General features: G+C 38.9%; 1 protein-coding gene across 4 annotated transcripts in view; it reads right to left on the bottom strand.

Annotated features, from left to right (window-relative positions):
- Positions 1–13,089, bottom strand: part of MAN2A1 (mannosidase alpha class 2A member 1) — a 166,560-nt gene that overhangs the window by 117,245 nt on the left and 36,226 nt on the right. For 3 of the 4 annotated variants that reach the window (XM_042944865.1, XM_042944885.1, XM_042944875.1), the window contains exon 4: positions 8,665–8,836. In XM_042944865.1, the coding sequence (XP_042800799.1) occupies positions 8,665–8,836 (172 nt within the window). Of the gene's footprint in view, positions 1–8,664; positions 8,837–10,306; positions 10,393–13,089 lie in introns of those variants that run through there. The other variant, XM_042944896.1, reaches the window with a different exon arrangement.

Genomic DNA, 13,089 nt, shown 5'->3' with positions numbered 1-13,089 from the left:
CTCTGGAAAACTCTAGTGGCTTTCAGAGAGCAGTTGTACCATTTTACATTCCCACTGGCAATAGGGCAGTTCCAACTGCTGCACCTTCTTCGTCAACTCTTGGTGTTGGCAGTCTTTTTGATTTTAGCCATTCTAAAAGGTTGGGGACAGAATCTTAGAGTAGTTATAATTTGCACCTCCCTGATGACCGTACATTACCCAGCCCAAGCACACACACTTTCCTCCACACTGCTGCAGCCTCAGACACTGCGTCCAGGTGTTTGAACATGCCAAGCTCTTACTAATCCCTGGCCCATAATCACAATTCTCTTCTCATACCCTGGAATTCCTTCCCCACCCTCTGCCACCTCCTACATACCCGGCTAATTCTAACCGCCTTTCAGGTTTCAGCTTGAATACCACCACCTGCTTCAGGAAGTCTTCCAAGACCCACTTCACGCATCCATAGAAGGAAAACACTTGATTGTGATACTGCATTTAATTATATGTCTTCCCTGCTCTGCCTTGAAGGATGGGGTCAGGTCTGTCTTACTGATCACCTATATCCCTGGAGTCTAGCACAGTAAATATCTATTGAATGAAGAGTGGAGTCAATAAGGGAAGGTTTTGGAAATAAGATAATAAAATATTGTCTCAGCTGGGTCTTGAAAAATGAGTAATACTGAGATTAACCAGTGCACAAAAGGGGGAAAAAAAAAAACCCAAACAAACTCTAAGCTCAACTGACAGGCAAATTCCTAAGCAAGAAATAGCAAGAGTCTGCAGACACCCACGTGGCTCAGAAGGGCTAAGTGATGGGAGGTAAGGGTGGACAAGCAGGGAGGAATCACAGAGCAAAAGCCAGTGTGTGCCAGACAGAGGACATAGATCTGTACCTTTTGACACTGAAGCATCACTGAAGCATTTTAAAGCCAAGAAGCGACATGGACAAAATCATTTATTACAAGCCTAACTCCTGGTGAAATGGAGAACACCTGCAAGAGGCACAACTAGAAACGGGAAGACCAGGTGGAGGTTTTCAGAATAGCAGGAAACGAAGAGTAATGGGGCTGGAGCTGGGATTCAGAGCACAGAAATACTAAGGAGGCACAACTCACAAGGCTTGGGGATTGACTGGATGTAGCCTGAGGGCCAGTGGGAAGGTAGAGCACACAATAGGTCAGGGCACCAGCTCCAGGTCAAGACTGTCTGGCTCTGGTCCTCATGCCATACTTACTAGCTGGAGGACCCTAGGTGCATCCCTTAACACCTCTGCCTCAGTTTCCTCATAAGGAAACCTAAGTCATCTTAATTCATAAGAAAGCTATAGGACCAACTCAGTAAATACATGTAAATGCTTACACCATGCCTGGTATACATTAAGCACTCAGGAAGTATTAGCTGTTAATATTATAACTAAATAGGGAAAAAAAGAAGTTGAGGTTGGAGCTTTGGATCTGGAAGCAGCCCAAACACCCAGTAATTAAAACAATAGTGTGGATGAGCCTGCAAAGTGAAGAGGAGAACAAGGGATGCCACCCCACAGGTGAGAAAAGGGACATTTAGGAAATGAGCAGAGGAAGAAACTGAGGAGATGAAAAAGGAATGCTCAGCAAAGCAGGAATAGGAACAGGAGAGAAAGAGCTCCGGGTCACAGAAGACAAAAATGGGAAGAATTTCAATGAGACTAGAGCGATCAGGGTCGCTGCTGTGAAGAGTCCTCCCAGGAGGATTGAGGAAACATCCGATGCTGGTAGTCCCTCATGGCTTTTGCCAGTATCCACCATGTAAAGAGAAGCCACCAGCTGAAGTGACTGAGGGGTGGAAGAAAAGCAAAGCGGCCTCACTGGAAGTGAACAGGGATTGGACGAAGTGGGGAAGGAATACATACTTTTTCAAATACACATATGCTGCTGCTTCAACTATTAGCACTGAAGTTATTTTAGACACCGGTGAACTGCTTTGATTCCTTTGATGAAATGTTATGTATCTTTAGGCTCTAAACTCAATCCAAATCTGCAATTTACCTTGAACATCAAAGACACACTGTTAACTTCTCATTGCTCTGCAAATTTTACAACAGCGTTTGGTCAAACACCATAAAATCTGACCTGTATAAAATGTATAATAAGTTAGCCTGTATAAGAACTTTTTCTAGAAACTGAAACCCAAAATGTACATCAATAAGTTAGGATTTATATTATTTAAGAATGTAATCTCAAACATTTCTCTGATTTCAATAAGCAAACAGAGGGTTAAGAAAAGAGAGTAGAAGGTTCACTTAAATATAGACCTAGGAAAAAAGATGTAAGAGAAGGGTAGAGAGATTAAAGATTTTGCATTCCTGGCAAAGCAATGAAACCCAGCAAGGTGACGAAGATAAAATATCTTCATTAACTGTAACTTCCATAACAATGCACCGATGGTACCCTTCCTCCCAGCATGTATCTGAAGCCTTATTTCATACCAAAAGGTCCACACAGGGAAGCTGGTCAAGACTCTGGTAAACACACAAACTATTCTAGGTTCTTACAACTCATGGGGCTTCTTCACTGAACACCAGTCTCAACAGCAGGAGCACATACACTGTAAAAACTGTGTTAATGTCTCAGAGCTCAGAGAGGAAAAATGAATATGTAATATGCTGGGTGCTAGTCAAAGGAAATGCTAAGGCTAATGTTTCAGCTGCTTGACTCTGAATAAGGATTCACATTTTGATGTATTATAAACATCATGCAGTATTTAACTGCATTTAGCCGAAAAATATTCAAATACGAAGCCTAAAAAGTAAAAAGAATGTTAACATACTAGTCATTTTCAAAAATAAAACAAGCATAGACAGAAAATGTGCTGATTATTTAACAGGAGGCAGTTTCTTTTAAATGCACTGGCTATGTGTTACAAGTAGGCACCGTGACTATAATTGATTAAATTACACTGAATCACACACACAAAATAAAAAAGCTAGATGTTGTTTGCATGGATCTCCTTTAGTTAACTAGATTCTCATTTTTAAAAGCATGGAGCTGAATACTGCTGCCACAGGGGGTAAGAATCAAACAAGTCACTGCTAGAATAGATTATGGGATCATTTGAGTTATGTTTCTGTTAAGTTTCCACAATCAATTGGTATTCTTCAGGGACAATAAAAGCTTACATGGAACTCTGCTGGAATTAACAGGTTCTGTTCTGCAACAGCTAGCTTGCAAATTTAGGTACAGACATATAATCCATAGACTCATCTTCAAAAAGGAAAAAATAAACCATTGCATAAGCCTTATACTAGCAGTAAAAAAAAAAAAAAAAATTCTGTCACTACTGCCAGTTGGGACAAGCTCAGAATTTTAAATAATAAGAGCACACCTATGTATTTATTAACTTTTCCCAAAAAAACATGCATTCAGGCAAGGAGAATTAAGAATGTTATGTTTAAGTAAATAGGGAAAAAAAATGCTATTACCCTCTTTCCACAGATAAATGTAATAAATGAGTAAAAGTGAATGATTATAACAAGAAGGGAGAAAACTGTGCCAAAGCTTGACCAGAAATAAAACTCGTTTGCCCTATTGTTGCCATAAAGCAATACATTCTTCAAGCAAAATGATATCATTAAGATCAGGCCTATATTCCAGAATATTTCCCATTGCCAAAACAGCATCTCTCAAAGGAAGGTTAAGACAAAAGACTGAACATTAGATTCTAATGTGCATTCCCACTCCCAACATCTTACCATTCTCTCTTCTTAGTATTAGGTTGAATCACGTGAAACTGACATTTTCGTACATCAAAAATGGTACAATTTTGGCAATATCATACAGTTCAACCTAAGTAAAATGGCCAAGAGAAAAGAAAAAGGGATAGAAACTTGCATCCAGATAGAATCAGGTAAAGGGGACTACCCTCATGCCATAAAACTGGTGGCATTTCTGACATACTGTGGAGGTGAAAGAAAGAATTCAAGTGTGAAAGAAAGAATTCAAGTACAGACTTGCAATTGCCCTGCAAGAGAAACCAACGAGGAGTCCCGAATCATGAAGAGAAAAGACTCAGAGAGAACTGGGCAACAGCCCCTAAGTTGGAGGGCCAAGGACTGAAGCAAAGCTGAATCCTGGGACAAACACTAATCACAGTCTTCATGCTTCTCTCTTTGGGCTCTTCCTACAAAAGTCTCTCCACCCCAAGCTCTTTACTGCTACAGAGGATGGCTCCCTAATACAGCCACACTGGGAGGAACCAAGCATGGCCTCACCTTACCAAAAGCAGCAGGCAGCAAGCCCAGTTTCCTTCAGACTTGGCTGGACTCTTCCCTACACTCTTATGAAGCAGAACCTTCAGACAGGCCAAAGCTCTTACTTGGCTTACAGGTCATATTAAAAAAAAAAAAAAAATGCTACATGAAGAAAGCCAATCCTGGGCTGCGCAAAGAGCAGACACTTCATAAATTTCTCCATCTTCCCACAGTCCCAGCTCGTCTCTTCCCCTCGGCTAGTGTTGCTCACATCAAGGACATATTTTCCAGCTGCTGGGCCCCTGATGCTCATGCAGCCTTTCAGAATCCAGCTCTCCAACAAAGGATATGAGCAGGGGGAAATACATCAGCTAGCTTTCTTGTTTGCAAGCAACACCTGCCGGCTCTGGAGAGCAACTGCATTGAGAGACTCTCCTGAGCACGCAAAACCGAGGACTAAAAGTCCAGGCTTAACGAAGGGCTGGAAGAAAATGAGGGGCCGTGCTACAGGGATCACAGGGACCATGTCACGGATGAGAAGAGTCTTGGGAATGCACCAGTGCCGTGAGGGATGGCCTGCAACCTTCCCTCCGTGTCTGCTTCCCCTGCTTCCATCTGTCACCCTCGCTTCACTCTCCAAAGATTCAGACCCTAGGAAATATTATACTGATCAGCTGAGCTCAGGTCATAGCTGGTCTGTCTGACCTGAGGCAGGAAGATGGAGAGTCTGACTTACGTGTGTGACAGACCATTTCCCAAAAGGAAACCAGGTGGAATGGATGCTGGCCAGCCATTTTAACCAACACCCACCACAAGGAAACAAAGTAGTCAGAACAGGAAGGAACTGGAAGCCTGCTACACTCTCTGTTTTGGGACAAATTCCAGGTGTGGACACATCTGTTATTGCTCAAGGATGAATAAAAAGGAGGAAAATACTTGGACTTACAGGGTACAATGTAAAGAATGCAGAAGGGCAAAAAACAAACAAAAACAGTTAAAACCAAGCATTCAAAGCCAGAAAAGAACACCTTCCATACCACAAAGAACTGAACCTGAGAGAGAAAAGAAACCTTAAGAAAAATCTCCCAAACACAGGAAATATAACAAAGAAATAAAAAATGCACGTGCAGAAGAGTCAGTAACCAGAAAATTTAATCCTAAAACAAAGGAAATAAAAACAGTAAGTAATAACAGCAGAAAACATAAACTGAAGATGTCTGAATTGATATATGGAAAAGTTAATAGTAAGTTATACACATACCTAGATACATGGTGAAAATTTAGAATTTTATGGATAAAACTTTTAAAATCCTAAAAACATCTGAGCAGGGAAGTGATGGGGGGGGCGGGGAAGGTTAACTTCACTGAAGCAATACATTAAAAAGGTTTTTTTAATAAAACATTAATTTTATAGTTAGATGCTTTTATTAAAAGATGAAGACTAGGGGCGCCTGGGTGGCTCAGTCGGTTAAGCGTCTGACTCTCGATGTCGGCTCAGGGCACAATCTCACAGTTCATGAGATCGAGACCCATGTCAGGCTCTGCACTGTCAGTGCAGAGCCTGCTTGGGATTCTCTCTCTCTCCCTCTCTCTCTGTCCCTCTCCTGTGCACACACATGCACGCTCTCTCAAAATAAATAAACACTACAAAAAATAAGATGAAGACTCTCATGATGACTTCAAAACTAAAAACTATATTCAGTGTCCAAGAGAAATACTCAGAGTGACAAATAAAAGTTAAAGTAACAAGAGCTTCCAATATTTATTAAGGACTTAGAATATGCCAGGCATTGTCCTAAGCATTTATTTCTGTTCATCCAATCCTTGAAAAAAACCAGAAGAGGTCTCAATATTATCCCCACTTGACAAATGAAGAAAATGAGGTTCACAAAAGTAATATGCCCAAAGTTCACACAGTAGATGGGAGTGCCAGGATTTGAATCCAGGTAGCCTCATTCCAGTGACCAGCCATTTGAACTACCACTCTAAATTGCCTGTTTTTAAGGAAAAAGGGCAGCACAAATGAGGTAAATCCAAACAACTACAAGTGACTGGTAGTAATAGCACTTTAGTTCTTAAATGGAGAAAAGATAGTTATTTGTCAATGGTGAAAGATACAATTTACAATCAAGAAGAAAGAAATACTCAGCCCAAGAGTACCCAAACCTTATAGTAACTGGCCCACAGTAGGTGTTCAGAAAGAGTTGTAGAATGAATGAACAAATGAGCTAATAAGCCAACAAAAGATCAGGCATGAACCCTTAGGTACTGAATTTGAAAAATAAAACACCTAAAATAAAAGGAAGCTGACAGGGGAACAGTGGCAAAAAATAGGTATAGTTCCTTACGTGAAAAATTTTTTGTTTCAAAAACAAAAATGTGTTCCAAAGTGATTGATTAGGGAACAAATTTTGTATTGCTTAAGTGAAATTTTGTCCCTGAGAAACAATAAGTGAAGAAGGCATAAAACTGCACCTAGCTGAACCCATTCACATAGGAATACGTATCTCTCTCTCTCTCTCTCTCTCTCTCTCTCTCTCTCTCTCCAAGGTCTACCAGCTACCTCAGTCCACTGTCTTCATACCCATGCACATATGCTGAACAACTTTTGATCAGATTTCAGATAACTCACTTTCTACCACTTTGCACCAACTCACAACGTGTACCCTTGCTGACACCCATGTCCACAAGCAAGCTTTACGTCTTTTATTGTAGCATTATGTATTTCTTAATCATCTAACATACATAAAACTCTATTAGCATCTTTATTAGGTTCCCATGTTTTGTGTGTGCATGTCACTAACAAAGTTTTTGAGTGCTGCACCCTATCAAAAAAAGTCTGATGGATAATGATAGAAAACCAATTCCCTCCAAATTATCTTTAAATGTTTATGTCAATTTCCATCAAAACCCTTTTTTTTTTTTCCTTCAGTAGCGTAGGAAGATTTTAATAATTAATTCTAAAACTCTTTGGGAAAATGAAGTGGTCACTCATTAGAAGAATTTTTCAGTAAAGAAAGAGGAGATTTTTAACTGTCAACGAAGCATATCAAACCACAACTGCAAACAGAAAAGTCCATGAAAGAGGTCAGGAAGCCCAGAAATCAGCGCATATTTAAAGACAATAAAGATGGCACATCAAATCAGTAGGAAAAAACCGGGACATTTTAGATCTTAGGAAAGCGGCAGAGCACAGCATGGGAGGGAAACCTGTGGGGCTGGACAGGCTGCACCAGATAGCACACCAGCACGGCACGTCCCAGCTGGGTGACCCTGGACGACCAGTGTCTCTATCTGTAAAATGAGGACAGTCATTGTACCTACTTCACAGGACCGCTGCAAGGATTATCCGTTATCATTTGTGAAGTATCAGAACAGGCGCTAAAACAGTGAGCGCTGTACATGTGATACTAAATAAAAGAAAGCAATGCATGCTAAGATAATCTTTATACTCTTGGGAGCAGAGAGGAGGGAGGCATGGGGATCAGAACCTCCCACCATACCATATTAAAAAGATAAATTCCAGGATTTTAAAAAGTGAATGATAAAAAGTTAAACTGGGTGGAAAAAAAGGACTCTTCCTCTGATCTCTAGATTGGGAAAAACCTTTTAAAATATGACAGTAAAGCTATCAAGAAAACAGATTGATATGTTTGATTACAATAAAATGTTTAAAGCATGTATATGAAATGCTAAGATTTAAGAAAATAACTTGAGAAAAAATAAGGGTTAACGCATGTGTGTACAAACTTACAAATCAGTAAGAAGAAAATTATACCATCAAGCAATTCACAAAAAACTTTGCCTGTACATATGAGAAAGTACATAACATTATCAGTAATCAAATTTTCAAATTAAAATATTTCAGCCACCATCAGGGCACCTGGGTGGCTCACTGGGCTCAGGTCACGATCTCACAGTTCATGAGTTTGAGCCTCGCATGAGGCTCTGTGCTGACAGCTCAGAGCCTGGAGCCTGCTTCGGATTCTGTGTCTCCCTCTCTCTCTGACACTCCCCCGCTCACCTTCTCTCTCACTCTCTCTTAAAGATGAATAAACCTTAAAAAATTTTTTAAATATTTCAACCACAAAATTGGTCAAAGTTTTAGAAAAAAAATATATTGGTGACCAAAACGCAGAGACACTGGTACATGGAAACAATCTTTCCAGGGGTCACTTTGATTATATGCTTCAAAAAGCATTTAAAATATTAAGCCCCTTTGACCTAGTAATTCAATTTCTGGGACAGAGTTGGAACATTAGGATTTCAATAGAACAGTTTCAAGTCACTTTCCCACAGATGAAGCAGAATCAAAGAAAAAAAAGATTTGGAGAAATATTTTAAGTTTCAGACAGAAGGCTAAGAATTTTCATCCTCTAAAAATTCAACACGTGTTTCACTGTACAATTAATTAATATTACCAAATTGCAAAAAAAAAAAAAAATCTTAAAACAAACCTTTTAACAGCATCCTTCTTCGGCTTATCTATAGTATCCCACCACTTTGAAAGGTAAGAAATCTCAGACCACATAAATTTCCTCCGTGAGTCTTCTTTCAGCTTGATGACCATGTTATTAAAAATATACTGAGTCATCTCTCTAAAGTAGTCATCAAAAGTCTTCAACCAACCTAAATCAAAACACAAATATACAACAAAGGTCTGATTCATATGTCTGATTTCAACTCAGTCACATTCCATTACATGACCTTTGGATGCCCTTAGATGTTTCATTCATATGAAGACACATTTACAAATTTCACAAATATTTCAAGTAGTGAATTTCAAGTAGTGAAATTCCATTTGAATGCACATGACACTCAAAAAGACACTAACGCTACAATAACAAAAATACCCTGAAATCTGTACAAAGTCAGAAAGAAATGAGAAAAATGAGACAAATGACCTGAGGAAAAAAAGCATTTATTTATGCATGATAATTATAGTACCTGATTCAATTATGTATAATTTATCTCTAATGTAAGGAATTTGTCTTCATTTTAAAAATCTGAACAGCGTTAACAAGTTGGCAGTACTGTTCTCATCATATGGAATTAAGAGTGTATCCTTTCATACCACATCTGAAATTCTCTCCCCATTTTAGTAAGTGAAACTAAGAAAATCGTAAGTACAAACTATATCTAAAAGCCAGCAGCAAAGCAATAAGGTAATTAACAGCACTATTATGAATACAGAGAAGTAGAATTCTGCCAAGCACAGGCATTAGTTTCCAAAGGCTGCAAATTACTCCATTTTTTGGAAGCACAGACTGACACTAATAAAACAACACAAGTGTATATGAAGTCTTTTTCAAAAGAAAATTGTAGATGTTAATGACTTAATTCTACGACTTTTCCTCCTTCTCAAATACCCTGGAAACTTTATCTAAAGATATTTGCAATTTCACTATAAAGAAACCTTTTTAACAAGACCCACAAGTCTAAGCATAGCCCTATCTGGCAGAGTATTAAAACAACCTGATAAGCGGCTGAGGCATACAGTTACCAACTCTATCTACTAGCCAAGTGGATCCTCCAAGAACAACCTCTTATCTATGAAATCTTACAGAGATAGGGGTGTTCTATACATCCAGGCTAAACTACCACTCTATTTATTTCCAAAACTCAAACATGTGGGAGGACTAAAATATAAGGAGTCAACTGGTTATTTCTTTTGTCTATAATTAAGTTAATATTTGAAGTACAGTATACTGACTGAAAAAAAAATGAAAATCTGCTAGGGCAGAGAAGACAATACAAGTATTTTGACAATACAAGCATGAGCTTCTGAAAAGGGCATTGCTACTCTGACTGTATTTCTCCCTTCTGCTTTAACTAAAATCTATCGATCTATTCATTCTAGAGTTATTTACTAAGCATGTACAAAGCGACAAGTATGAAACTAGAAGCCAAACAGGAAGGCAGTGGAAAATTGTCTTTACAGGACTTTCTTGATCTGGGGCACTTTCAAGTCACCAAAGAAGGGTACCTGGATAATTCAACTTTTCCATGCTAAAAAGCCTGCACCTATAGAAAATTCAAAGATATCTCATGAAACAATGGTCTGCAAAGAATCCCATCTTGCTTGAGGAAGGTACAAACCTGGACTCCTGTCCCAGTGTATGAAGCCAAGATCCACATCTGGATTCCCAGGGACAAGCAAAGAAAATCCAACCTACCCCTAAATGGGAATGTTCAAACTTGCTGCTGACCATGCCAAGAGAAAAAAAACATCAAGTGCTCAGACATGAGCCCAGGATATAATATAGCACTTGATAAAGATTAGTTGCTATCGTCATCATCATCATCATCATCATCATCATGTTTTTAATTGCCCCGTCCCCATCTCTATAATTGAAGCAGGTAAAAAAGGAAATAAAAGATATTTTTAACATGTAAGTTTTGAAAAGGATACCTTTATTTAGAATGTTTACACAAATTGTTCCACGTCTTAAACATACTGGTTACCCAAAATTATTGTTTGCAAAGAATTCATTCTATGCCCGTTGTAGGCTGAATTGTGTCCCCTCAACATGCCTACGTTGAAATCCTAAACCTCAGTACTTCAGAATGTGACTATATCTGGAGACAGGGTCTTTAAAGAGGTGATTAAGGTATAGTAAAGTCATGAGGGTGCGCCCTACTCCAATATGCCCTTGTAAGGACAAGCAGATAGACACAGACACACACAGAGGAAAGACAGAGGAGAGAGACCTTCAGAAGAAACCAGCACTGCCAACACCTTGATTTTGGACTTGCAGCTTCCAGAACTGTAAGGAAATAAGCCACCCAGTCTGCAGAACTTTGGTATGGCAGCCCTAGTAAACTCATATAGTCCTAGAAAAAAATGAGTGCTGCTACCACCCCAAAAATAAAGAATGCAATGTGGGAAGAATTTTTATTTTACTAAGCACTGTCATAATATCTAATTGAATATATAAAGTACCTCCATATTGCAAGACTGAACTGAAATCAAATGCACGTAAGTGACAACAATTTCTACCCCATGCTATTATTACTCTATATGTGCAGTAAGAACCACGTAAATTATCGAAATGGCTCTATGAGAACTACCGTCTTTAAGGCAACACTCACAACTTTTACCTACATTTTTAACAAAGAGATCAAAACTAAGCCCTAATCATTTGGCTACTTATTCAGTAAAAGAACTACGAACAATGGAATGACTCCAAAATTAACAACAAAACTCTAGTAACCTAACATAGAAAATGAATTTAGAAGAAATCATCTTTATGAAGATGAACAAGTAACAAGTTTTTTTTTTAAGTACAATTACTTGTTTTCATCAGTTATAATTTATTATTAGCTAAGACCCTTTCAAAGAATAGTTTATCATTGGAGTTGTCATAAAGGAATCACAGTGACTGATTAATCCATTTTGCCTTCGACACTTCATTTGCCCTTCAACAATCATGCAGGATATATGTCAAAGATATTTACATGAGCCAAAGTACATGCTCAGAGATGTCAACTTAAAAGCCTTCCATAAAGCTCATCTATAATAGACATTAATATCACTACAATATAGCACAATTAATGAAGAATGAACTAAAAGATAGCCTCTTGCAGCTTTCAATATTGAGTAATCTAACAGTAAATTAGCTTTTATTGCTCTTATACAATAGAGTAATCAAGTATTCCCTTTTACACTGAATTGGCTATTTCTTTCCCTAAATTACTGTAAAACTACAACTGTATATTAACATGAGACCAATCAGAAGGATAGTATTTTATGAAAAGTTGTATGGGATGAATTTTTGTGACATAAAATTAGATTCCTACCTCTGGATTTAATAATCTTAGGACATTGAGTTGCAAACTGATTTACTTAAGTGGTCAATTCACAGCCTTTTTCTCTCCCTTGAATACACTTAGAAATTGAACCAGGGCTAGAACAGCACACAGAAAACCTTTCCATTTACTGTTTTCCACTCTGACAACACTCTAACCCATAAAACAGCTAATCACTACTTTTAAGTAAGTGAGGAAATATCTGCAACAAAGAATACACAATTAGAAGTTCTGTAAAGGATGAATAACTCTAAATTTGCTCTATGTTATCATAAAAAAAGTTAAGTTCTAAGGACGCATGGGTGGTTCCAGTCGGTTAAGTGCCGACTCTGGACTTTGGCTCAGGTCATGATCTCCCGTTCCTGAGTTCAAGTCTTGTGTCAGGTTTGGGATTCTCTCTCCCCTCTCTCTCTGCCCCTCCCCCACCCACTTGCGCACGCACAAGAGCGTGCACATGCGCTCTATCTCTCAAAATAAAGAAATAAAACTTGAAAGAATTTAATTTCTATAATATAAAGCCTAGTTATGTTGAAAGCTCTACTGCTTATTTTTAATGTGCATGAACAATTAAGCACTTAGTGACCGTTCGCTGACAAACCACCATTTTTAGAAATTTGACTCCTGATCTAGCTTTGTAGTCTGAAGACTTTGTGGCAATTTCATCCTCTGGAGGAACACTTAGTTTTATTTGGTTCAAGGGCATACACAGCACTGATTTAGGACCTGGGCAAGGGTATCTCACCCTGAGCCCTGGACTTGAGGGATCTTCCTATTCTTCCTCTGACCACATCCCTTTCACAAGGCAAAGAAAGAACTGCCCACCCAGAGCCTGCCTTGACCTGCCCTCCTAAGCACCATGACCCAGAAATGTGTCCAAATAGCCCCAAGCCAGTTTCTAGAGCCCAGAAGGGGCCTTCTATATGTCTTTCTAAAGGACAGTTGACCTGGAGGTGGTAATCTCTGTAGCCTGAGCAATGGCCAGGGGGATACAGTTTGCAGGGATGTGGGAAAAGTGCTGGCGTGTCTGTGCATCTGTGAGCAAAGCCCCTCCTGGTTTAGGACAGGGCCATTTC

This window comes from Panthera leo, chromosome A1 (assembly GCF_018350215.1).
Source record: "Panthera leo isolate Ple1 chromosome A1, P.leo_Ple1_pat1.1, whole genome shotgun sequence".
Classification (NCBI taxonomy): Eukaryota; Metazoa; Chordata; class Mammalia; order Carnivora; family Felidae; genus Panthera; species Panthera leo.
The sequence above is the reverse complement of the archived record's forward strand: the minus strand, read 5'-3'. Positions and strand labels throughout refer to the sequence as shown.